Consider the following 25,892-nt stretch of genomic DNA (forward strand, 5'->3'; position numbering starts at 1 on the left):
GAGCTGAATGAAGTGGTAGAATTCTGGATTGTATGACTTCAGAATACAGTATTGGGAGGCGCATTTAACACTTCCAAGCATAAACGTTCTTTGCATGTAATACACGGGCAAAGTGTTAATGTAGATCTCGACCTGATGCACTTACCACATTAAGGTTACAATTCTAAGAACACTTCCTGGGACGTAAACCCCATTGAACAGAATAGGACTTACTTCCAAGTACATCTGTTTAGGATTGCTCCCTAAAAATATGATCCACCCACAAGCTGAAGTGGCACAATTTAAAATTCTGTCACCTTATATTACTGCCTCTTTGTATAGCTGTTAAGATTTGAAACAGGAATCCCCCCCTCCCAATACACATATACAGGGCTTTTTTCCAACTGAAACGTGGTGGAACGGAGTTCTGGCACCTCTTGAAAACGGTCACATGGCCGGTGGCCCCGCCCCCTGATCGCCAGACAGAGGGGAGTTTAGATTGCCCTCCACGCTGCTCAATTTAAACTTTAAAAAAGGGTGATTTAAACTTTAAAAAACTCCCCCCTTGTTCCAGCTGACACAAAGTGACGTCATTGTGCAGTCCTGAGTTCCTCCACTGAGTTCCACCACCTCTTTTCCTAGAAAAAAGCCCTGCACAGATATGCTACTTAACAGTGCTTTCACTCCCCTCTGTAAAAAAAAATACTTCCCCCCAAATCTGCTTTCAATGTTCAGCGACATATACATTAATACACATTCATATCTGGAGACAATGCTCTGGCTAGCACTAAGCATGTGGACAAGGTCATACTGTCGACTACTACGCCTCTGCCTCCCACAATGGCAAGTATCGCTAACAAAGTTGTTTGATGGCTGCTGCTAGAATGGCAAGCGCTGAGCAAGCAAGCAAAGGTACTGCATTCTGCTCCCCCTATTCGTGCATGCAAGAAGCTTGGCTGCCCCTCAGAATCTACTCCCCCCATAACTTTATTTTTAGCACTGCCATTGATCCTCATTCCTTGCTAGGCTTGAACATATGGAGGCGGGAGGTGTCCTGAGGTGGGAGCTCAGGGGGAGACTTCCTTTCAGCTGAAGGAATGAGGCGTCTTCCAGTTTTCAGAGTGAAATGAGGATATCATTCCACCCCTCTCCTGTACCATATGATCACCAGTCTTTGGACAGAGCCCAACATCAAACCGGACAAAAAGCTGGTCAGCCACACACTAACTGTGACTGAGAGGTAGGGTTGCTAAGAGCCAAGAAGAAAAACTGACTGGGGCAAAAAACAAAAAATATCAAGCAGTAAGTCTGCCCAACCACAGGGTATATTTTTGTTTGTTTAGCTGAATTGACAGCATACTCTCAGTTGTCCCGTTTTACTGTATTTGGTCTCTGGAAAAACAACCTACCTCTATTTTGTTCTCTTTTTTACCTTTGGAGATGTTAAATTTTTAATAAGATGAGATACTGGCATTGGCATTAATCTTGGTACAGATCCCTCCTCATGGAAATTAAATCATTTTGCTGGTGAATGTGTCTCTATTGCACATGTCGTTAAATGCATGTACATGAACCCCAAGATACTATGAAGCATCCTGATGAGAAAGGCAGACTAAAAATAATGTAAATAAATAAAATTCAAAGATGTAGACGTTCCAGTCCAGTTCCTCTCCTTGCCCTGCTGTATAAACAGAGAGCACGTGTGTATGTTTCAATACGGTATCGTTTCCTGTTTGTGTCATGTGCATGTGAGAAAGGATACCCGTTTCTGTGTGTGTGTGTGTGTGCATGTGTTCATTTCTGGTTTCTCATCTACCTGTCATATGCGCATGAGAACATGAAAGAACATGTTTTTGGCAGATGCTTCTGTATGAAAAAGGATGCAAGGTTCTACATGGTTTCTTGCTTGACCACATATTGTATGTGTAAAATTTTACCCAGTTTGTGTCAATGGGCTCAGTTCCTTGAATTATATGCTCTGCTTGCAATTAGGGCCAAACTACAAGTGACGCCTGACACAGGTTGGACACTTCTCAGCTTCCCTCAAGTTTTGGCGGGAAATGTAGGCAGCCTGGCGGAATGTTGGACAAGTGACAGTTGAAAAGTCCATTGGACAGCAGTCAGAGAGCCAAGCTGCGAGACCAGGATGCCTACATTTCCCATCAAAACTTGAGGGAAGCTGACAAGTGTCCAACCTGTGTCAGGCGTCACTTGTAGTTTGCAAAAACAATGTATATAACCGCACCCAACTGACTATGCAGCAACAATGTAGTACCGATCATAAACTTTAATCAACAATTCTTGCAATCCAAATTATGCCATAAATACCTAAAGTGTGTATATAATATCACAACACCTGAGGTATATCATCCACCACAGATTTTTTCATAACATGTATAGGTGCATACAAATGTTACCATATTACAATATTTCTAGTACAATCAATGTAACTGCTGACGGGTTTGCCAGCAAGAGCTTCCTGTTCCGGATGCCCCTTTCTCAAAGCAGTTACCAAAACAACAGTTCTGATGGATGCAATCTCAATAAATAAAACAGTAAATCAACACATTTCTCAGCCTTCAAAGTGCATAGTGGCAGCACGGCTCTATAGCGTCAGCCTTCATAGTGGCAGCACGCTCTATAGCGTCAGCTGGGCGCGGTTATATACATTGTTTTGGCTGTTTGCACCGCGCCTCTCTCTTTTGGTATTGTCACTTGTAGTTTGGCTCGTAGTTTGCTTCCCGCTTTCTTTACTGAGGAAATGTAATCTGAACTGCACTGTGAACCGAAAGGGGCCTGGTATGTCTGGATGGTATAGCTTTGGTGGCAGGAGGCGTGTATGTATATGCTGTAGCTGGCACCTTAACAACTTTTTCTGAAGCAGAGGAGTTAGCCGTGTCAGTCTGTAGTTGCAAAATAGTAGAGTCCAGTAGCACCTTTAAGACTAACCAACTTTATTGTAGCATAAGCTTTCGAGAACCACAGCGCTGTCAGATGCATCTGACAAAGAGAGCTGTGGTTTCGAAAGCTTATGCTACAATAAAGTTGGTTAGTCTTAAAGGTGCTACTGGACTCTTTACTATTTTTCTGAAGCAGAAGCTTTTATGATAGAAGGGGTATGGGCAATGGACATGGTTAGCAGGGGAGTGTACTACAAAATGAACCACGAGAAAGGGAAAAGGAAGCCCAATTCAGAAATACCTGAAGCCGGCCCTAGTCTCAATAATCCTATTTTGCAGTTTAACCACTCAGTATATCTTTTATTCACATGTATCGATACATTTTTTAAAAGATCTTCTACCAGCTAGATTATTCTCATGATGCACCCCAAATACATCTAAGACCAAATAACTGAGGGATACAAATGACAAATACAGGGGAGCTTAGTAAAGGCTGAGAAAAAGTACAGAAGGCTTGGATTAACATAGCTCGTTCTGGAAGCCCAGTTCTTTCCCTTTTGCCCTGGGCTCTCAATTGCTCAAGCAAAGCCAGCAACCATCTCGAAAATAATGATTAAATGAGGTCTGCTGTTTGGCCTGTCAACCAGTTAAATATTTCCAGATGCAGCAACAATTAGAGTAATGTTTAGCTACAAACAAAGCCGTTTCTGGCATCGGCTACTTATGCAAACTTACACCTGAATGCTTTGCGTGAGACCTTTAGGTTTTGTATCAAGCACTTGTGGGGTGGCTCTGTACCATTCATTTGTGGTGCAACTGTCAACTGTTTACTCACTCACATGCATATTGATGTGGCAGGAACAATGATGAAGCATCCTGAACTAAATAGCATCAATCCAAAAAGCAAACTCCTGGCAAGGGCTGGATATCCCTAAATACTGTACGCAATAGCAGAAGAACACACATGTAAAATATGGAATAAATCACATAAAAGTGGCCCTTTATAACGGCTTTTGAAAATTTCCATCCCGAAGCTGTCTAGAGAATATTCATCAGACTCCAGCTTTCATAAAAAACGAGGAACAAATGCCCAGTTTTTCACAAAAACTTGGTAAGGGTTAGTGTCGCTACCCATTTCCTACCTCTACCACTATTGACAGCTATGTATATGGTAGGCAGGCACACCGCACCAAATTTGTCTCTTTAAAAAGAGCAAAAAGCATCATTCAATGTGTGATTGGGACATTTTTTTAAGGGGGAGGGTTATAAATCTAGTATCAGGAGCACTAGAGGGCTTCGCTCTTTACCTACCCCTTAAATCAGAACACTGTATACTGCTTGGGCGCTCGCCCTGTAGCAGCCCCCAACTGCAGTTGAGGCAAGATGGTTGCTGTTGGATAGCAGTTGCTCAGGCCAGCCTGTTAAGATACTTCAAGCTGGACACAGACCTAGCGGCTTTTCCTGGCACGGAAATGCTTGGTGAAGAAAGCTTCCCAGGCTTCATTATCATTTAGCGGTCTAATTTCAGGTGTTATTAAAGGAACCAGAGCAAAGACAGCGGGCGGGGGGCGGGGAGGTGTTGATCAGGGGAAACTTAGGAGGCTGGTTTTGCATCATGCCCATCAAGTAATGGGAGTGCAGTTTAGGTAAAACATTAACTCTTATCTTGCCATTTGGGACCCACTAGCAAGTCTCCTCATTAAAAAAAAGTTACTGAGTAACAAGGACTAACCTCACCAACTATTTTTACTGCAACAAATCTCAAGCAGCCAGAAAACAGGGGCCTCTGGGGGAAAGTGATTCAAACCAGGAGGAGCTTACAATGGAAGAGATTTCTCCTTGGCGGGATGGGGGAGAGGCAGGGCTCACTGTTGTTAAGAGACCAGCTCAGACCAGCCAAGTTGCCAGTTACTAAGATACCAAAATGTTAGTTCACTGCCCGGTCCAGGTTGGGAAATTCCTGGAGATCTGAGAGGTGGAGCCTGGAGAGGGCGTGGTTTGAGGAGGTGAGGGGCCTCAGCGGGGTATAATGCCATAGAGTTCGCCCTTCAGAGCAGCCATTATCTCCTGGAGATGTTGTAATTTTGGGCGCTCTCCAGCTACCACCTGGAGGCTGGCAACTAAGTTCAGATAGTTCACTCCTGTGGTCAAGAAGCAAGCTATTTCCAAGAAACGCATCCAGAGATCCAAGAACCCAGCCACTCACGAAGCATTAGGGCTCCAGCTCCTGAAAGCGGTCCATCTTTCTCCACTCTTTGGCCCGCCTCAAGGAGAAAGAGGTCACTGAGCTCCCCCAAGCCACAGAGGCACTTCGGATGCTAAATAATTCAGGGGTTTCTGTTCACTCAGTCTGCCATTTCCTGAGTAGCAGGCAGGAAATGTTGCAAAAAGGAAAGGCTATCTGGTCAGGAGATGCTCCACTTGACCTTGGTGTGTGTGACCTCCAGCCACTATTTTTTTGAAGCTCTCCAGAAAGTTTGTCATGCTTGATACACATCTTGAATATAATCTTTTTATCAGGCTGCAATGTTCATTTCATGTCTCAAAAAGCAAACTTTCTTCAGTGTTTCTGTAAATAGATGTCCCTTTACCTCTCTTCTGAGGTTTTCTTCGTTCTGGAATTGTTTCCCCTTATATTGATAAATGCACGTGCTTACTTGATTTTTAAGAAAATAAGGTAACGCTTTTCAGTTTCAACCGACTTCTCAAGACATCTGAGGATCATTTTGTTGCCGTTGGTATCAAGTACCTATTTGGAGTTCTCGTTATGATAGTGTACGTTATGAAATGTTGTCTGCTGTGCATTTTAAGTGGTAGCTAATATGACGGTTTGGTTTTTCAGGATACAAAATTCTGACAGATACATATGACATTTGCATTACAGAAGCATAAAATGCAAACACATTTTTTGCTTCATTTGGAAAAATACCTCTATAGGAGAGATTGACAAAACCGAGGACTCGTTAGGGGATAAGTTGCAGTTTTATCCTGAGGTTTCCAGGGAACAGTCCATACCTAAGATAAGGAGCAAACATCGTTGTGCATATGGCAACACATGCTCTAGGGGTCTGGAGATTCAAAATATAGCTGCATCCTGTAGGTATGTTCCTATTTATAGCCCAACAATGAATTCCTTTGCACCTCAGTCTCCTATACTGAAGTTCCTTTTTCTGGTCTATACACCACTACAGGTTCCTGTGTGTTTATTTACTTCATTTATACCTCACATTTCTCCCCAATGGCTTCCACTGTTCTCCTTTTCACTTTATCCTCACAAGAACCCTGTGAGGTAGGTTAGGCTATGAGTGTGTGATTGGCTCAAGGTCATCCAGTGAACTTCCATGGCAGAGTGAAGTGGGCCCCTGGGCCCCTGAGATTTTCAAACCTGGGCCCCTGAGATTTTAGTCCAACCCTCTTAACTACTGCAGTATGCTGGTCCATGTATGCCCTATGCACCTTTAAGAATAAAAGGTGTGATCAAAATGTGATAAACATCTATTTGTTCATTACATTTTTACTCCACTTCTCCTCCAAGGAGTCCTCAACCATTTCCAATCTCCAGAGAGGGGGAGGGAAGGAGAAATACCAGCAGCAACATTTAGGGAAAAATGATTTATTTGCCAGGTGACTGGGCTATAAAGCCAGCTCTCAAAGAAGACACTTCCTTTAAATAACATTTGGATTAAAATATAAAGGTCTTACACACATTTCTCCTTACTGCTTTCTGCCATTCACTCACTCACAGCCAGCATTAAAAAAGAAATTCACATCACACTTCATGAACTATATTTTCTCATCCAAATGCTACATACACACACATGGCAGAAAAGCACACAACTTTTCAACAAGAGTGGATACAAAAACACGACTCAGTGCACAACTCGCCACAGTTCAGAGACTGTAAACTGGCCCTTTATATTTCTAAGCACAAAGAGACAGGCAGGAGTCTCGAGACAGGATATCGTTCCTCCTTCCCGGTGTATAAAACCTGCCTGGCCTGGAGAATTGAAAATGAAGGCTTGTTTACAAAAGGCACTGCATACACCAGTCTCAGAGACGAGAACAGGACTGATGAAAACGCATGGCTAGGAGCGTGCTGCCCTTTCTTACTCCATTTCTGCAAAGCTTGCTTCAACGTACTTACACCTCCCCCCCTTGTTTCCTGCAGTTTTCCTCTCCTCTCTGCAATGAGAGCAAGCTGAGCAATTCATTTGAGGAGAAGAGGGCATACTGAGCACATAGACTATGTTTAGCCCACAGTCCAACTACTGGCACATTGTGGCAAGCAGGGGGAAGTAGGACACCTTGAAGGCTAAGGTGCCTCCTGAGATATGCACTGCATATTTGTAGCAATGGCAGGCCCAAAGGGAAGTATTCACTGGGTTAGCATCCTATTGATCAGGTACATACCCCAGATACCATGTCCATGAGCACTGCTGCCCAGAGAATTTCCTATCCATAGAAAGACTTTGAGCGACAAAGGACTGTTGCTGTCCACTGAGCTAAAGTGGCCCTTTTGATTATACATCTAGTAACAGGGGAAGTGTTATAGATGAGTCAGAAAACATTGTGAGGGCTTGGAAAATCCCCAGATGCATGGAATCAAATATGTACCATCTGAATCTGCCCAACCAATAGCTCTCCCCCCACCCCGACACACACACCATTAGTTGCAACATCCAACATGTTGAATGGATGGTCCATGAGAAGCCATCAATAGTTCAAAAGCAGAGTCTACATCACCAAGAGTTGTTGGCACGTTGCCTTCTCATTAACAAAGAGCCTCCCCCATTTCCTACTCTGATGTTCAGAACACCACTCCATGCACTGAGAAATGATAGGCTGCCTTAATTTGTGTAAAGGAGGCAGCAGGCAAGAGGAAAATTAGGATTTGGGGAGCAGCACAGCACTGTTACTCTCCAGGGCAGAAAAGCTGTCAGGTAGCTTGTCACCGCTCAGGTCAAGAGCACCGAAGTTCTTGCTGCATATGACAGAATGTCTCCATAGCGTGACTGGCATCTGTGGGAACTCCTTCAAGAGAACGGCAATGGCACACGTCTCCGTTGTGGGACCTGGCAACAAGATGGAAAGCAGGGGCACCCAATAATCCACCAAGAGGCTGAGATGCAACCAAGGAGAGGTCTTGTCATACCAGCAATGGCTTGCTCATACAGCACAAGCACAAAGGGTTCCTGGAGAAGGCCAGACACTTAGAACAGAGTCAACCTGGTCCATCCAAGTCGAGGGGTAAAAAAAAGGGAGAGCTCCCAAAGGCTAGCTGCACTGTAGAGTAACCTGAATGACAGCTCCAAGAATAACCTGAATGACAGCTCCAAAGAGAACAGAAGCTCCACTGTCCAGATTAAAAAACAGCAGGTGTATCCCAGCACTGCGACGCAGATTTTCTACAGCAGGGACCATGCAGAGCACTTCGGATGTTATACAACAGAGAGAAAAACATTGTCTCTTCCAGGACGAAATCTCAAATGTTTTGCTGAGGTCTGCCCCTTTAGATGCTCCTTCAAGAAGGCAAAGTTTGCACAGTCTCCTCCTGAAATGGGCTGCCCAAATCCAAATGAATGCTTTTACCATCTGCTCTTGCTATACGGAGATGAGGCCTGAGGCAAACAGAGACAGAAATTAAGTCATTGGGTTTCCTTTAGTAAAAAGGTTTTTGCTTAAGCCCAAGCAGGGCTTTTTTTCCTGGGAAAAGAGGTGGTGGAACTCAGTGGGTTGCCAGCACAGGGGGCAACTCTTGGCAGGAGGTGGTGTCCCTGGTACCACGTGTGTGCGCGCAAAGTGCATGCATGCTCCCAAGGCCAATGACATCATTTTGTGTCAGCTGGAACAAGGGGGGAGTTTTTAAAAGTTTAAATTGCCCTCGGTAAAAATGGCCACATGGCTGGTGGCCCCGCCCCCTGATCTCCAGACAGAGGGGAGTTTAGATTGCCCTCTGCACCGCTCCAGCAGCGGAGGGCAATCTAATCTCCCCTCTGCCTGGAGATCAGGGGGCGGGGCCACCAGCCATGTGGCCATTTTCAAGAGGTTCTGGAACTCCGTTCCACCTCCGTTCCAGCTGAAAAAAAGCCCTGAGCACAAGTAACTAAAACTAATAAAATGAGCGAGTGAGCTGTCTGTCTGACTTGGAAAGGCACGGAATCGCTGTTCTTCCAACTGTTCCTAGACTTGGAATGGGATGTTGATCCTGCAGGGCTGATTAGAATCTGCAGACCACATGACTTTTCCCCCCGGATCTGAAGGTGTACAAGTCATGCATAATTCTGCATATTCCGAAAACACATCAGTCTCTTCCCCATCATCAGATCAGGGTTACCCAAATGAATTTCAGAGTGCAGGAGAGTAAGTAAATTTAAAGAAACAGAAAGGTAGCGATTAAGGCTGCAACCTTAAGAACTCTTTTCTAAGAGTCAGCCCCCCTGAATGAATAAAATTAGCCTTACTTCCAAGTAGACCTACTCAGGCTGTTCCCTCAATGTACTATATTCTACAGGGGCAATTGTATTAGACTGCTGCTTTCACCATGTACTAGTAAATGGGACTGCAATGGAGCAGAAAATACTCGTTGCCTGTCACCTACCACCTATCTCCAATGCTGCTAAACTAGCCATTGCCTAGTCTTTAATGCACCTGTCCACTTTTTCCATCCTTTTGTGAAAGATAGCCATCCTCAGCACGCAGTGTAGAATTGGCACTGCCCATCACTTGGCTGTTGGCTGTGGCACGGGGAAGGATTACATCATAGGTGCCCTCCGTCTAGAAGGCAAAAAAAAGAGGGAAAACATTAAGATCTGGGCACCGAGTACAGTCAAGAGAAAACAAGTACGTTCTAAGATGAAGCATGTTGAAACTGAACATTCTGTGTGTATCCCAAGTTTAAAGGATTTTTAAAAAAATATCAATATATTTGTCAGTCAATGGAAAAGACTTTTAGGAGACATACATTTCTCACTCTTCAGCTGCTAAGACGGCAGCCTTGCACACTTGCATTTTTAGTTTATTATGAAAATACATATATACCAATTTTCCTCATGGCTTATGGGAGCTGCTAGGCACGATCTGGCAACTGGCAGGAATCCTGGGAGGGGGGAAGCTGTCAGTGATGGTGTGTCACTTCCTGAAAAATCCAGAAGTAAAGTCATGCCTCTCTAGGAATCACCAGAAACTCTATAGTAAAACCACAGAGTTTCTGGAGATTCCTTAAGAGGACTGACATATCTTCCAATTTCCCACCAAAAATGATGTCACACTGTCTACTGGAAAGCTTTTATAAAAAAGACTTCTCCTGCTGCTACTCAGAGCAGCAGTGAGAAGCGAGAATCAAGGGACTGCCTTGTCCGCACCATGTGGCTGGCCACCCTGGAGTCAGCCTCACTGAATGAAATGGGACTTGCTTCTGAGCTGATAAGATTAGGATTGCAGTGTAAAACAAATATTCTGGCGTAGATGATCACCAGGCTATTTTTACATACAATTAATAACTACAACAACAACATTCAACTTATAAACCACCATTCATGACAACTTAACACCCACTCAGAACGGTTTACAAAGTATATTACAAAGTATTTGGTGGGTGGGGCTGAGAGAGCTCTGGAAGAGCTGTGACTGACCCAAGGTCACCCAGCTGGCTTCAAGCAGAGGAGTGAGGAATCAACCTCGGTTCTCCAGATTAGAGTCCCGCTGATCTTAACCACTACGCCGAACTGGCTGCTTTTGTAAGCATATTCAAAATGGCTAATATACACAAGGCAAAATATAATAAACAATATATACAATGAAGCTACATTCAATCAATACATCAAAAGCTAAACGATACAACCCATACAAGTAGCCACAATACAATCCATTCATCTCAACCAGGCACACTGAACGCTCTTTGGAAGAGCTCAGCTTTACAGGCTTCTCAAAATGATAAGAGGGAAGAGTACGCTGACCTTCCACTGGCAATCTATTCCACAGTGTCAGGTTTAGCGCGGTAGAAGAATGAGACCTCAACAAACCCATTGTAATTGCCTGATTGCTGGAAGTACCAGAAAACCCTTGTCTGCTGACCTGAGTTGGCAAGTGAGAATACATACATTTTCTTATATTTTCTACTACTAAAAAAAGCTGTGAGAGTCATATTAACTTGAGGGGTGGGGGAGAGAATGGGGGAAGGCAGCAAGGACAAGGGAGGTTGAGAAACTGTATATGAATCCAAAAAAAGTACATTATTAGTTGATTAATCATTTTCTTTGGCACCTAAAAAGCACTAATCAGAACTATTTGTTCTTTTTCACTTGGGGCCTTAGCAGCAGACATGCGTGCATTGCAGAGTAGTCCTAATTTGGCAATAAGGTGTTCCCCAATGGCACTATAGCTTGAAAATAGCAGCAGCAATTGTCTTAGTGCTGATATAAAGGTAATGTCCTAACGTGGCTGGTTTTAACACACTAGGTGGGCCTCTCTAAGAGCCCAGATTAGAGAGCTTTCTCTCTCCCTTTCCTAGATCCCAGGACCTTAAGAGTACATCTTGGCCACATGACTAAAAATGGAATTGTTTTCCTTGAATGACCATATCTCATCCCACAATTATACCTGTGTCTACTGGCAGTATCAGAGATATACCTAGGGTTGCCATTCCCCCACCGGGGGCTGGGAGCCCTTGCTCCCATCCTCCACCCCCGCTTACCTGGCTGGAGGGGGAGGCATGGGCCTCCCAGGGCACACTCCCGGGGGGCACAGCACACTCCCACAGGTCCAATCCACTGTGGAGCACAGGAGCACTCCCGTGTTCCACAGCGGCTTCTTCCATAATAATAATAACAACATTCTATTTATATACTACCCTTCAGGACAATTTAATGCCCACTCAGAGCGGTTTACAAAGTATGTTATTATTATCCCCACAACAAAACACAATGTGAGGTAGGTAGGGCTGAGAGAGCTCCAGAGAACTGTGACTAGCCCAAGGTCACCCAGTTGGCTTCAAGTGGAGGAGTGGGGAATCAAACCCGGCTCTCCAGATTAGAGTCCCGCGCTCTTAGCCACTATACCAAACTTGGTCTCCAGGCCGACTTGGGCCCAATCTGGGCTGCTGCAGAGAGCGGGAGTGCTCCCACACTCTGCAGTGGCCCATTCCGGGTTGATTCGGGCCCAACTTTGGCAGATTCAGGCCTGAAACGAGCCACTGTGAAGCACTCCCACGCTTCACAGCAGCCCCTTCCAGGCCAATTCCGGCCCGATTCAGCCTCCTTTGGCATGCAGGAGTGCTCCCGGGGCTGCTGTAGCCTGCACGGTGACATTACTTCCCGGAAGTGACATCATCGTGCAGGCCCGGAAGTGTGCACACTTTGCACGTGCGATGGACACCAAATCCACTAGGTGCCAGGGCCCCCACCTCCCGCCAGGAGGACAGGGGGACCTGGCAGCCCTAGATATACCTCTGTAAAGAGGATGCTCTCTTCAGTCTTAGCTCTCATGAGCAACAAATGAAGTAGTAAGCCTGTTATTTGCACTATACCAAACATCTGAATGCTCAGAAAGAAAGATCCTGGCATATAGAGGCTTGGGGGGGGGAAGGGGGAGGTTTTCGGCTTTCACTCTGAAGTGGCACACCCTACAAACAAGCCAACCACTTCATCGCTGGTGTGTGTTAGAATCACACCTCTTTCTGCCTAGACCAGGGGTGGGGAACCTTTTTTCTGCCAAGGGCCAATTGGGGAGCGCCCTTTGTCCTGCGTGCTTGGCGACATCGCTCACAGAAATGACATCATCATGCAGTGCGTGGTGACGTCACTTCCGGAAGCAACATCATTGCATGAGCAGGAGAAAGGGCACTTGTGTCCCCTTTCTCCCTGCCACCACCACTGTGGCCCGCTCGCGGCGGCAGCAGCAGCTGCTCGCTATCTGTAGCGCCAACACCAGTGCCACCCGCTGTTGCCACCACTGCCGCTTGCTCTCACTGCTGCACCACCAACACAGGCCGCTTTCGCCACTGCTGTGGATTGTTCTTGGCAGCAGCGGCGGAACCAGCAGCAGCTCTGCTGCCAGCAACAGCGCCCCCCACTGTCGCTGCTGCTTGCTCTCGCTGCAGCTGCACAGGCCGCTTTCGCCAGCGCTGCAAGTTGCTCTCAGCAGCAGTGGCAGCGAGAGTGGCCTGCTTTCATCGCCTCCACTGCCTGCTCTCGCGGTGCAGGAGCGCGTCCCCCAGGAGGGGGCACCCCAGGGAGCATGCACCCCACCAAGTGGGAGTGGGGGATCTGCCCGCTGTGTTCGCCTGCAGCGCTGCCACCGCAGCCGCTCGTCTCTCTCCACGGCGTCTCCCCACCGGCACTGGAGCTGCTGGGCCCTTTGGAAGCTGGACATCTACGACCAGACCAAATGATTTTGCGGGCTGTATACGGCCCACGGGCCAGACATTCCCCACCCCTGGCCTAGAGGATGAGGCTGGCACTCAAAAATCTGAGCATGTAGATTTTCATCTCCAGAAGGCAGGCATGCAAATAGTCACTGCTTGTTACAAGCCCTTATCTAGAAACAAATTTACACAGAAACTCTGGATTTAACACTTCAGGCAAGTCTTCAGCTTATCAGGTGGCCCAACCTTTCCCAATAAACAGCTAGCTAATGGAAGGTCAGTTTTCAAAGCCAGTCATAAACCACACAGGAAGCTAAGTTACAGCCAAGAAGGATAAGAAAAGCCAGCACAACTGCACACTCACTTACAGGCCCTTTGTGCATGAGAGCCATCTCTGTGGGCTGGTAGACGCTCGTCAGAAGCTGCCCGTTGTATCCACTGTATGGGGAGACAGGTTTTTTAGCTGAAAAAGAGAAATCGGAGGACAACAACTTATAAAACCATAACTACTTTCAGAGATATAGGCCAAATCCACACTTACCAGCATAGTGCTAAACAGTCGGAATGATTGCGTCTTCCTAGCGCTTTTCCTGACGTCATCGCGCCATGAGAGTGGCATCGTGGCGCGATGACGTCAGAAAACACGCAAGGAAGATGCTATCGTTCCGACTGTTTAGCACTATGCTGGTAAGTGTGGATTCAGCCATAGTCAGTATTCAGGCTATGGATACAGTAGTAAGCTACCAGGGAACAATTTACAGGGGGCAAAGGATGGAAGCGTTATACAATCTAGCTATCAAGTTAATACCTTGAAAATAAGCTCAGGGTGAATTACCTGCTACCCTTTTTTTTCTCAGACTGATTTATGTAGTCTGGAGATCAATTATAATTCTAGGAGATCTCCAGGCCCCATCGAGAGGTTGCCAAACCTACTGACGACTTCTCTTGTATAGAGAGATATGTTCTTAGGGTAGGACAGTATCTCAAGATCCGAAAAACATTAGAAATTATTAATTGTATATGTCTTCCTTTTAAAATTCATGAAACATTCATAGTTATTTAATAACTTAGGTTCAAACATAGTTTTTGTTGTTTTAAATAAGATTTGGCTAGGGCTAGAAATATACCCCAAATACAACATGTCTTAAGGTTTTTTTCCCCCCAGAGGTCAGTTTGAAGGTTAAACTTTTCCTTCCAAGAAATAGCTACATTAAAGACTGCAAATTTTAATAATGCATAAACCAAAGATGAAACAAACATCTGGATGACATTGCTGTAACTCCCTAGGTGGACCTTTAAAAAAAAATCCGAAAACATTTGGGGGAACTACTTTTCCCCTCAAAATTGTCAGGCCTGCACGTAGCTGTGGTGGGCAGAAAAAAGGAGGAAATAACAGGGTTGAAGGGAGTCACTAAATAGAAAATATACTTCAAAGTATTCAGAATAATCCTGTTTTGTTTTACTAAAAAAACCCTGCCTCACCCAAATCCTCTCACAAAACAACTGGAACCAAGAGTTACACCTGTGCTCTGCATTACTTTCTCTGAGGTACGGGTGACATGGCCAGAGAACATGAGTACCTTGTATGCTCCTCAAGTTGGAGATGGGAAGGATTAAACAATACGAGAAATAACTTTTAATTCACAACATCAGGATGGTTAACCTGTACAGGGAAAGGGTGCTTTACATTTTTCTTTTAAACAAAAGACGTCATACAATCTTGTATTAGTTTACACTTTGTCTTTTGGATTTAGAATTACCACTTTAAAAAAAAAATAAAGTCATACCAGTAAAGGAAACAAAAAATATGGCCTGACATATATTTACTAGCTTATTCCTTAGAGATTTTTAAAAATCCTGCCTAGATCACCCAGAGTCAGTGAATTAGTCTCACATTTAAATTTAGGTTCCAGAATTACTTTTTTTTTTTTTAAATACAGGCTCTTGTGCCATTAACATGACACATAGTAATTAAGGATGTTGAAACTTTTCCTAGCATGGACATAATTGACAGGAATTTTTTCATATATTAAATCCAGGCTGGACCAGGAACAATTTCAAAATAAAACTGATTGTCACGTGCAACTACCACACATATACTCAGAATTCAGTCTAACTGTGGAAAAAAAATTACACCCATCATGTATTCACTTCAATGAGTCACAAACATTATCCATGGGAAAGTAAATATAGCCAGGTTCCCTTTCCCATATCTACGGTTTCATTTCACACATCACTAGGAGACTTCAAGAGTCTTCATCTTTGCTCACAGAAAGCTTTATGAGGAAAAAAAGCAATTTCTCTGTATGTTCCATGCTGTTATTTCGGCTGGAAGCAAAGCAAAAAGCACTGACTAATCAATGGGCCCAAGTGCAAGAGCCATCAAAAGTCTGTTGGGGCTTTTGTTTTTTACTTCAGCCATAAAACAAAGACTTGTTTGTGAATAACTACAGACAAAATAGGATTTAATGAGCATGTTGTGCTTAGAGACCTTTGTTAAATAAGAACTCTCTAGGGTTTTGTGGAACTCAAGAGGCAAAACTTGTCATAAAAATCCTGGCAGCCATTAAGTCACATATATGCATTAGTTAATCAGGTTTTTCCATAAAGAATCCCTGCTGGCTCACAAATCTTTATCACATGAGGGCAGGGCACTATCGGTGTGACATCATTTCTGGGGAAACCTAGAATACATCTCTAGGGATCACCAGAAACTCTATGGTAAAATGACAGTTTCCAGTGATTCCTAGAACAGATTGACATCACTTCTAGGTTTTCCCTGGACATGATGTCACATAGTCACCTGACAGCAATTTTTTTAAATTGTTTTTCCCCTGTCAGCCACAGTGGCAGGAAAAAGGAGGCAGGAACAAGGGATTGGCAGTCCAATATTGGCTAGTATAGCCATCAGTTCCTGAACAGATTCCTAATTCAAGGTTTGTGCTGCTGCTACAGTATAATCTTGTCAGGGAGCCAAGCCTAGCCTGACAACTGGCAAGAGTCTGGGGGGCACTATAACAACAACAACATTTGATTTATATACCGCCCTTCAGGACAACTTAACATCCACTCAGAGCAGTTTACAAAGTATGTCATTATTATCCCCACAACAGCAAACATCCTGTGAGGTGGGTGGGGCTGAGAGAGCTCTGAGAGAGCTGTAACTGACCCAAGGTCACCCAGCTGGCTTCAAGTGAAGGAGTGGGGAATCAAACCCAGCTCTCCAGATTAGAGTCCCCCGCTCTTAACTACTACACCAAACTGGCCACTATCGAGCAACTGCATAATGTCACAAAACCTAGAAGTGACACCATGCCTCTGTATAAACTGTTGGAAACTCTATGATTAAACCTCCCACTGGCCACAGGCGTGGCAGCAGGAAATGACAGCTGGGGGTAGGAGACACCCCCCCCCCCATAGAAGTAAGCCCTGCTGAACAAACCCGAGTAGGATTCTGAGTAGACATGCTTACTATTGCTTTCTAGATGAATGAAATTGCTGTCTTCCAGCAGCATTGGAGCACGGATGTCCCTTCTAGGATTGCCAAATGCTTAGAGAAAAAGTGTCCTTTCCCTCTATTAGAGGCTTAATTACCAGGTAATATTATTTATCAGTAACAGAAAAAGGGGCAGGGACACACAAGCTTTGCCATGGGCAGAATTCCCCTTCCAGGGACCTCTCCCAAACATCCGTTCCTTTCCTTGTGCCCCCTTCAGGCCTGAAGCAGGGAAGGCCCTTCTGACTGGTTCAAGAGGGGGCCCAGAGCATCCGCCCTGCCCCTCGGTAACTCCCTCTTCAGTCAGGGCAGTCCCTTATGTATTTATTAAACAAATATTATAGCAATTAAGAAAATGAGAAGAGTTATAAGAAAAGGACAGAATTAATACAGGGGTACTACAGCTACACAGAGCAAAACTCATAAAGAAAAAAAACCTGGAAAACAACAAAGCTCTCTAATGTGACTACATTGCTTCGTCCCTATTCTTGTCTCAACCCTTGTACCCGTAGGCCAGACTCACCTCCATCATGAGGTAGGGAAATTCCTCGAGAAGATGGGGTATGGGGAGGGGCCTTATTGGGGTATAATGCCATAGCGTTCACCCTTCTTAGCAGCCATTTTCTCCAGAGGAACTGGTCTGTTGCCTGGAGATCAGTTGCAATTCTGGGAGATCTCCAGCTACCACCTAGAAGCTGTTAAACCTATCATGAGGTGAGGGATCAACTCCCTTACTACTGCTTAGCTTCAAGGATCGAACATCCTCCTTCTTTGTAAGAGATTTTATATGCTCGCTGTTAGAGCTTTGCCTCCTTGATAGCTATTGGTGCCTGGTCTCCATTTTCCCCCTAGTCCGATCCTAAAGCTTAGGATATGCCTGGAAAATGGGATATGCAGATTTTTTAAAAGTTGTTTCAGCAGCAGTTACCACCACAGCACAAGGATCTTCACTGTGTGACTACTAATAAATCGTGTGTATGCAAGAAAATATTTTTAAACAATATGTTCATTTTAAAAGGCATTCTGTTGAAGAACACTGCTTCTGCCTGAAAAGCTGAAGAGTCGTGCATGACCTCACTTCCTGATATTTTAAGGTTGGCTCTGCCTCCTACGGCTGCACCCACCACCCTGCGCCAGAATCCCAAAGTTTCCTGCAGGCTCAAAAAGGTTGAGGATCCCTGTTAGCCGAAGTTGCTATTTTCTTCAAGGGAACTGACGACTGTAGTCGGCAGATCAGTTGCAATTCTGGGAGAACTTCAGGCCTCACCTGGAGATTGGCAAGGCCAGAAGTAGGATAATGTGATTTAATTACAAGACAATGTAAATGGGTATGATAGAGAGCAAGATACAAAAAGAAGAGAGAATGAACTAAGCAACCTTCAAAAACATGATTTTGCTTCCTTGCAAATGTATTTAGGATTGCAGGCTGTATCTATTTTTCTTAACATGCTTTCTTTTTCAGAAACACTGAAATGCCGCTTCAAAAATATATTTTCTTGCTGCAACTCACATATAGTTGCTGGTTAGCTCATCAGTGTAACACTCACCAAGGCTAATGAAGCATGTACAGTTGCTTTGCACTGGTAGTGGTCCAGATTAAACAATATGCTGTGAAAGTGTAAAAGAGCAGCATCCAGCATTAATCAGGTCTAGGATGAAATCATAGCAGATTTAGGTTTCCTACCAGATGCACAGGAATCTGCTACTTTTGAAATATAAGGGAACTGAAAAAGCTTACAAAACCTCTAGGAAAATGTGCAAGGGTTTGTATGATGAAGCAACATCTAATGAGTTCTCCAGAAACTTAAAGCTTTGAAGGCTCAGCACCTGGGAACAAATGTTTTTTGAAGACAATCGACCAGCCGCCTACGCATCAATAAGATGTGTTATTTTTACAGACAGTGTTCATGTGCAAGGATCCTACCTTTTGTTCTGCCTGTATTCATGTGCTTTTAACAGTAGCCTGACATGCAAACCTAAGTAATGCTTAAATGCACAACAGCAGGGCTAGTAAAAAGCTGCCAGACATGTGTTCAAGACAGCTTCTATAAATGTGAGTATTCAAGTATTCTCAGCACTGTGGGAGGTCAAAGTGGGTCAGAGGTTTTGGGCAAACACGTTCCAAGGTATTTAGGTGGAGTCTTTGGTAGGAAGTGGACAGCCCTAACTTAGGTGAGGTCTTCAACGCAAGCAGCAATACAGGAAATGCCTCCTCCTCCTCGAAAAGCAACTTCTCATTTATTTATATCTCATACTTCATTCTGAAAGCTCAGAATGGCTTATATCTCAGTCTCTCATTGCAGTTATAGCTTTAACAACACAAATTCATGGTGCGCTCTTTGGCCATTTTCGGAACCTACAGGAAAAATCACCCCTCTAAACCTAAGAGTTACGATTTTATTGGCAGATTTTTAAAAATACTGCCCCTAGTATATGTGCCTAGTATACAAGTCTGAGAAAATACAACAGATGAACATACAATAACAATGAATATGCTAAACTAACTTATTGTAAAGAATCTTGAGAAAAGTAAAAGAAAAGAAAGTAATCCACAATAACCAATAGCTCAACCTTTTGCTACTTGAACCAAAACCCACTGAAATATGCTGGAGTAAGTCTGTATAGGATTGCACAGGTAATTTCTTTGTGAAATGCTAGTGATCAATTATTATCTGTTGGAGAACAAAAAATGATTAACGATGAATACAGAATATGTGATTTGTTTGAGCTTATAAACAATTTCTTTTATTGAAAAAAAAACAGTGCACACTACTGAAGAAATCCCAAAACTTCTGGGGGGAAAAACAATCACAAAAAAACCTTTTTCCAAATCATCCTTTTAAGGTTGGGTCCATTATTTTGTCCAGACTGCCCCTTCTATAGACAGGAATGGAAAGAATCTATCAATGTATTTTTACAAGGTTTCTCAATTCTTGTAATTTCATTGGACTTTCTAAATTCTTGACACAGGCCCATGAGGGAGGGGGGGAAAGTTTGCAAAAAAAAAAAAACCAGTTTAAGGAGCACACAGCTGATTTTGAAAATACAAGGAAAAGGAGATTTAGGCTCCTCCTAATCTTGAAATAATTATCCTTTGACTCTGCTGCTCTGTGGATGATGAGAATAAAGCCAAGGAATCAAGTGTTATAATTACTGTAACATTTGCAGTCATTCAGATCAAATTCCTAAATACGTTAGAAGCAGTGACATCAAAAACGTCATTTAATGACGTTCTAAGATCAAACAATGCATTTAAATATTTCTTCTGTTCAATTTGCACATTTTGAGCCAGGTGTCTTCTTTGCAAAAACTGCTTCTAAAACATTAGATCCAAGCCATTTAGCAGCTCAGGCTTAGCAAAGCATCTGCATATGCAAAGTCAACATGGTCTCACAAAGTGCTCTGCTTTGATTAAGTAGCTCTAATTCATTAGCACTAATTAAACGGTGAAACTGATCAAAAGAGAGCCAAAATAAGAAAAGTAAGCTCCAAAACATAGGGAGGGAATCAGCCATAAGACTGTGTCTCAGGTAAGTCTGTCTGTACTATGCCAGTAAGCTTTCTTAGGAAATGAGTAACAAATCAAATCCAAAATCCAAGACAGTGGCACCCTCCTGAATACAACTGATATAGGAGACTCCAGTACCACCTTTCTCCATCCCTTGGTGCGGCTTTTTATCACTCATCTACTGTGCTGGGGGACAGGAAGCTGCACCGCAGGGGACAAGACAGTAGCAAGGCAAGTCTGGCTCTTCACAGCCAGGCACAGAATAATTTCTGCTTCTGTCCAGGCATGCTACGAGCTCTTGTAGCATGTGCCGCTTTCGCATTCGTGTTTCAGGAAGAACTTGGAACATGAAGCAGGCAAATTTACCTTGAAATCATTTTTGAAAAATGAGCCCTGAGATCCTTACAAAGAAAAGCATGATGCACAATTTTAGCAAGCACAATACAGAAAAATCACACTCTTGCTTCATGCAGGAAACAATTCCACACCCACAAAAATTACTTCCGTCATGCCTACCTGCAGAAGGTTCATCCATCGAGAAGGCTTTGTTCTCCACAAACATGCTTTGGGATTTCTGCTCCTTGAGGATTGTTTCATATCCAACTCCCCTTGTAGGGTAGACATCATCCTCGTAGACCTGCTCTGGCCCTGGTCTGATTAACTGGGAAATCTCAGGAATGACGTAAAGAAAGACAAAGACACAGGCATTGGAGACGAGAGCAACGGCCAGTGTGGGGTCATCCCAAGATAACCTGCCTTCCTGCTTGTTGCCGTAAATATACATGACGATCCACACTATCCAGATGGCCATAGAAAGTGAAGTGGTGAGGAGGATGAAGGTAGCATGCTTCCTCCAGTGCTTATACCGCCCACACAAGACAGGCCAAGCAGCAACGAAGCTCGCCACTTGCAAGAACATGACATAGATGAGCGCCATGACGAAATCGGCATTGTCCACGAGGCAAGGGTCGTTGGATGCGCCGCTGTTTCTCACGACAGTGATAATGAGCCACTCAGCATTGATAATCACCTCAACCAATACAAGGAGCAAAGCCACACCGAAGGTAACCCACCCCCGGGGACCGTGGTTCTGTCGGGCGAGGAAATTCAGGCTGAGGGAATGGGCTACCAGGCAAGAGAAACAAATAGCGAAGAGGACGCCGAAGAGGAAACGTCGTGAGGCACACGTTGAAAAATGTTGCTTGACGATGAAGGTAAAGGTCAGGCAGAACAGCCCAAAGGTGCCCAACAAAAAAAAAGCTTGAGTCCCTATTAAGCTCTTCTTCCTGTGGTCCTGGACAAAAGGCGTGCTGGCCACCAAGATAACAGTGAGGACAAAGCTGGTCACGGCACCAAAACTGGCCACGGCCTCCAACACGATGCCCCAGGCTGTTGACAGGTCACAGAGGTTGTAGTAGATGGACTGAAGGTCCTTACCACACCCTACTGGAGGGGTCTCTTGAGCCAAGCACACGCTAACAGTAAGTGCTAGCAGCCAGAGGCAGAGCAGTCGCGTCCTGGGTGTCACCACCATTGTGGAAAAGATGCAAGGAACCTTTAGCACTTTTGGAAAGGGCTGGAAAAAAAAAAAGGAAGGGAAAGGACAAGGTTAAGAACTATCCAAGGTATGTTGCTCACTTACCTGGATATACTCTGTTTTAACAAAAGAGAATTCACACTATAGTGGTTAATTTTTGCAACTCAGGTTGTCAACTGAGAAAAATGTCCTTTCCCTTTAATAGAGATTTAATGTTTGGAAATGGGCCGTTTTCAAGGGATGGAGGCAAATAACATTACCTGGCAAATAACATCCCGTTAATCCTCTGTTAAAGGGACAGGATATTTTTATACAGGCCAGCTGGCAACTACATTTACAATATATACATATATAATTTACAGGTAATTTTGCAAATATTTGTTTTGTATGAAATAAAGCCTTCTTCAGATTACTGGGAGAGGCAAAGAACCGTACAGGGCAATGAAACCCTGTCACTGGGTCACCGCAAATACTATTCATCCCTGCTCATTGCAACACAGAATCATCAGGCCTTATTTATACAGATTTAAACCTATTTTCAGAACCGTACAAGCTAGAAACATACTTTTTAAAAGACAAAAAAAATGTAATTATCAGTATGTTTTTTATTTTGTTTGAGTATTTTTACCCTTTCTGTTTTGGACCCAAAGCAGCTTATGAAACACACACACACAATTTAAACAAACAAAAATCTAACTATTGTCGAAGGCTTTCACGGCCGGAGAACGATGGTTGTTGTGGGTTTTCCGGGGTGTATTGCCGTGGTCTTGGCATTGTAGTTCCTGACGTTTCGCCGGCAGCTGTGGCTGGCATCTTCAGAGGTGTAGCACCAAAAGACAGAGATCTCTCAGGTGTCACAGTGTGGAAAAGATGTTGGCAGGTCATTTGTAACCCCACCCCTCCTGAGTAGATACAAATGACCTGCCAACATCTTTTCCACACTGTGACACTGAGAGATCTCTGTCTTTTGGTGCTACACCTCTGAAGATGCCAGCCACAGCTGCTGGCTAAACGTCAGGAACTACAATGCCAAGACCACGGCAATACAGCCCGGAAAACCCACAGCAACCAAAAATCTAACTGTATGATATACCACACTTTGAAGTGGTCCCTTCAGGATCTATTAAGTCCAGCTACGGTGGCTGGAACAGTAGAAGGAGCAAAATGTACTCCCCCTCCTTGTCAGTAATGCTAGGCTGCAATCCTAAGGACACTTTCCTGGGAGCAAGCCCCTCTGAATAATATGAGGCTTTCTTCCAAGTAGACCTACCAAAAATTGTGCCCCCAATACTGTTAAATGACATTCAGATCAGACAGCAGAGTGACACAGTGGCGGTGACAAATATTTAAGTGAAGGCCATTGGCTCATTGGGTACACATGAAACACAAATTGAGAACCCTTAAAGAATTTAAAAAGAAATGGGAAAAATACTTTGCCTATTATAGATGAGAAATAAAACATATGAATTAACAATGTAAATTCAGACATGAGATTTGATTAACAGAGGTTATAGAAATGTAGTTTCAAATTTTCTGAAAGTATATAGAAACATATATTATTTAATTTGACTGATAAAGTATAATTAGCATACTTTGGTATATTATAGTATATTATTGCTAAGATTAAAAATGTTTACATCATAATATGTTTTATATAATTAGTTTGGAGGTAAGAAAAGTACAACATCATTAAATACTTTACAATACAATATTATATTTTTAATATTTAACATTGAGATATAGTAAAAGAGAGAGAGGAAATGTTTCCAGGAATGGTTGTTATAAACCCAAATATATTTTAACAATTATATGGTTATTGTATTCTAGGCAATCTTTGTAATCGGGACCTTAATCTTCCTTTAATGTAATTTGTATTCCTGTATCTTCTTTGTTCTGTATCCCTTTTATTGTTTAGAAATAGATAGATAGGTGTGAGAGCCCTGTGGCGCAGTACTACAGCCCAAGCTCTGCTCATGACCTGAGTTCCATCCCAGCGGAAGCTGGGTTCAGGTAGCCGGCTCAAGGTTGACTCAGCCTTCCATCCTTCCAAGGTCGGTAAAATGAGTCCCCAGTTTCCTGGGGGTAAAATGTAGATGACTGGGGAAGGCAATGGCAAACCACCCCGTAAAAAGTCTGCCAAGAAAATGTTGTGATGCGACATCCCCCCATGGGTCAGTAATGACTCGGTGCTTGCACAGGGGACTACCTTTACCTTACCTAGATAGATAGATCGAGGGATATAAAATAAGATGATAAATATTTTACACAGCAATCCTAAGGAGAGTTACTCCAGTCTAAGTCCATTGGTTTCAATGGGCTTCGATGGGAATAACTCTTCTTAGGATTGCACAGTAAGGGAAGGGCACTGGCTCACCTAGCACACAAGAAACACGAGACCGCAGGTTCATTCCATGGGAAGTCCCGCACTTGTGACACGAGATGTTCTTTTCTGTTAGTCTGGTAGCCCTAGCCCATGGCAGTGATTTAGGGCAGTAATTGGAATTAGTATAAGAAAGCTCCTTACATTTTCCCCCCTAAAGCCCTGCACAGATTATAACATAGATATAAATGCAGAGCAACAAATGTAACAAAGGATCTAGCAAGCAGCACCTTAATGAATAGTCTGTCTGTTACGGCATAAGCTTTCATGGGCCAGAGCCCACTTTGTCCGATGAATGAAATGTTATCCTCAGCTGGTGTTATTACAAAGTGAGGGCAAAAGGCCCAGCAATGCAATGCAAGAGACAGGTGTGTCACATTACAATGCAAAGCACAAATGGAAACAAGACCTACTCAAAAAGAGCAAAAAGATTCAATCGGAGGATAGCAGTGATTTTCTCCCAAGTGGAGGAAGCAAAGCTGGACAAATTCTTTAGGAGCACCTAAAGACACTTTCTCTCTGCTCCCAGCCTCTATTGAGACCACCCTGATACCCAGGGCTTTTTTTCTGGGAAAAGAAGTGGTAGAACTCAGTGGGTTGCCTACACAGGGGGCAGCTCCTGGTGGGAGGTAGTGCCCCAGGTACCACATGCGCACGCATAAAGAGCGTGCATTCTCCCAGGACTCCACAATGATGTCACTTTGGGTCTACTGGAACAAGGAGGGAGTTTTTTAAAGTTTAAATTGCCCTCGGGGAACATGGTCACATGGCTGGTGGCCCCGCCCCCTGATCTCCAGACAGAGGGGAGTTTAGATTGCCCTCCATGCCGCTGCACAGAGGGCAATCTAAACTCCTCTCTGTCTGGAGATCAGGGGGCGGGGCCACCGGCCATGTGACCATTTTCAAGAGGTGCCAGAACTCCGTTCCACCGCATTCCTGCTGAAAAAAAGCCCTGCTGATACCATCTAATCAGCAAATTAATTCCAAGACAGAAACTTCATGCTGAATTCTCTTTTTGAAACTTCCTTTCAAAAATGTGGTGACTTTTGAATCTATATCCAACACCCAGTGTGGTCCAGTAGTCAGAGAGTTAGATTCGGATGGAGATCTAGGTTTGAATCCCTGCTCTTCCATGGAAGCCTGCTGGGTGACCTCGGGTCAGTCACATTCTCTCATCCTAACACCTCCCTCACAGGGTTGTTGTGAAAATAAATGGGGGCGACGAGAATCCTGTAAGCCACTTTGGGCCCTCCTTAGAAGGAAAAGTTGGGGTATAAATACAGTAAGAAAATAAATATTGCAGAATGTCATGGGGGACTTAAAATTCTTCCCCACTGGTTTCTAAAGGGCTTCTATTTTTAATCTTCTGATTTGTGTCCATTTGACCTTTTTGCATAGACAGCCTGGTTGGGTCCATGTCAACGGCTTATATCATATTAGATGACCATGCCAATATGGTGAAAGAGAAGATAAACAAGTCTAAACAAGTACTCAGAAGTCCCCTATTTGAAGACAGGCCCGGCAGTGGTTTTAAAAAAAACCTCCCAGCTATTCAGCAGCAACAGTCGATCTCCCAATGGGTACTGAACCCAAGAACTACCCTTTACAGCCCAGTGGCCAAAGCTAGAGTTGCCAGGTTCCTGGAAACTTAGGGGTGGAACAGAGGAGGGACCTCAGAGTATAATGCTACCGAGCCCATCCTCCAGAGTAGCCATTTTCTCCAGGGGAACTG

At 44.0% G+C, this 25,892-nt stretch overlaps 1 protein-coding gene across 1 annotated transcript in view; it reads right to left on the bottom strand.

The window, feature by feature from the left end:
- Positions 1 to 6,650: 6,650 nt before the first annotated feature.
- The window catches only part of GPRC5C (G protein-coupled receptor class C group 5 member C), a 28,365-nt gene continuing 9,123 nt past the window's right edge, over positions 6,651 to 25,892 (bottom strand). The window contains exons 2-5 of the mRNA XM_054978797.1: positions 20,760 to 21,819; positions 13,608 to 13,702; positions 9,528 to 9,653; positions 6,651 to 8,497 (exon numbers count right to left, since the gene is read on the bottom strand). Of these exons, the coding sequence (XP_054834772.1) occupies positions 8,465 to 8,497; positions 9,528 to 9,653; positions 13,608 to 13,702; positions 20,760 to 21,777 (1,272 nt within the window). The 5' untranslated portion in view covers positions 21,778 to 21,819 and the 3' untranslated portion in view covers positions 6,651 to 8,464. The remainder of the gene's footprint in view (positions 8,498 to 9,527; positions 9,654 to 13,607; positions 13,703 to 20,759; positions 21,820 to 25,892) is intronic.

The sequence above is a fragment of the Eublepharis macularius genome, chromosome 4 (genome assembly GCF_028583425.1).
Source record: "Eublepharis macularius isolate TG4126 chromosome 4, MPM_Emac_v1.0, whole genome shotgun sequence".
Taxonomy (NCBI): domain Eukaryota; kingdom Metazoa; phylum Chordata; class Lepidosauria; order Squamata; family Eublepharidae; genus Eublepharis; species Eublepharis macularius.